The sequence below is a fragment of the Naegleria gruberi genome (assembly GCF_000004985.1).
Source record: "Naegleria gruberi genomic scaffold NAEGRscaffold_64, whole genome shotgun sequence".
Lineage (NCBI taxonomy): Eukaryota > Heterolobosea > Eutetramitea > Acrasida > Naegleriidae > Naegleria > Naegleria gruberi.
The window spans coordinates 257,945-259,034 of NW_003163263.1; the positions used below are offsets into that span (position 1 = coordinate 257,945).

At 36.0% G+C, this 1,090-nt stretch overlaps 1 protein-coding gene across 1 annotated transcript in view; it reads right to left on the minus strand.

Moving 5' to 3' along the window:
* NAEGRDRAFT_53132 (uncharacterized protein) overlaps positions 1-1,090 on the minus strand; it is a gene marked incomplete at both ends in the record, with an annotated part of 5,375 nt that extends 4,285 nt beyond the window's left edge. The window contains one exon of the mRNA XM_002671112.1: positions 588-1,090. Coding sequence (XP_002671158.1) covers positions 588-1,090 — 503 coding nt within the window. The remainder of the gene's footprint in view (positions 1-587) is intronic.

Here is a 1,090-nt window from a genome sequence, read left to right on the forward strand (position 1 = left end):
TATTTGATAGACTTGGTCTGACTTGTCTTTCCTTTCAGTCAACTTTGTAAAATCAACATTTACATTCCCATGGTACCATTTCTAATTCTTATGATATGAAATTGAATTCTACATCATTATATATCATCTAAATCATGATGGTAAAGTTTCAATAGGTGGTCCTTTATCAAGATTTCCACCTTTTCATCATAGTTGACCATGTGTGGTTGAGGGAAGAAATCTGTAAATATGAAAGTTAAAATAAATTTGATATTCGATGTATACTCACCAAATGGAACATTTTCATGTCTGGATTCAATATGTTTTGATGAGAAACTCAAAAGTTATTGTTGACCTCTTTTACCTCACATCTTCCCTTTTCACTTGATACTTTTATACCTACAGACATGAACTTTTGAAATTTTATATGAAAGTGATTATAAATGTTGTTAATGATGATATAGACTATATAATCTCATTAAAGGATTTTGAAATTATCATTCTTCCTATGGTTTCATTTTATAATTTTTAATATGACATTATTTACAAAGTTAATATTTTATAAATTGAAAAACTAAGTATAATACATTGTTCTACTCATCATTTACAATCGAATGATATAATATTCAATAATTTGGGCTAGGGTTTGAACTTTGAAACATTGGGTCTGGTATTTCAATTTTAGGTTCAAAGGTTTGGGTTTGGGTTTGGGTTTGGGTTTGGGTTTGGGTTTGGGTTTGGGTTTGGGTTTGGGTTTGGGTTTGGGTTTGGGTTTGGGTTTGGGTTTGGGTTTGGGTTTGGGTTTGGGTTTGGGTTTGGGTTTGGGTTTGGGTTTGGGTTTGGGTTTGGGTTTGGGTTTGGGTTTGGGTTGGGTTTGGGTTTGGGTTTGGGTTTGGGTTTGGGTTTGGGTTTGGGTTTGGGTTTGGGTTTGGGTTTGGGTTTTGGGTTTGGGTTTGGGTTTGGGTTTGGGTTTGGGTTTGGGTTTGGGTTTGGGTTTGGGTTTGGGTTTGGGTTTGGGTTTGGGTTTGGGTTTGGGTTTGGGTTTGGGTTTGGGTTTGGGTTTGGGTTTGGGTTTGGGTTTGGGTTTGGGTTTGGGTTTGGGTTTGGGTTT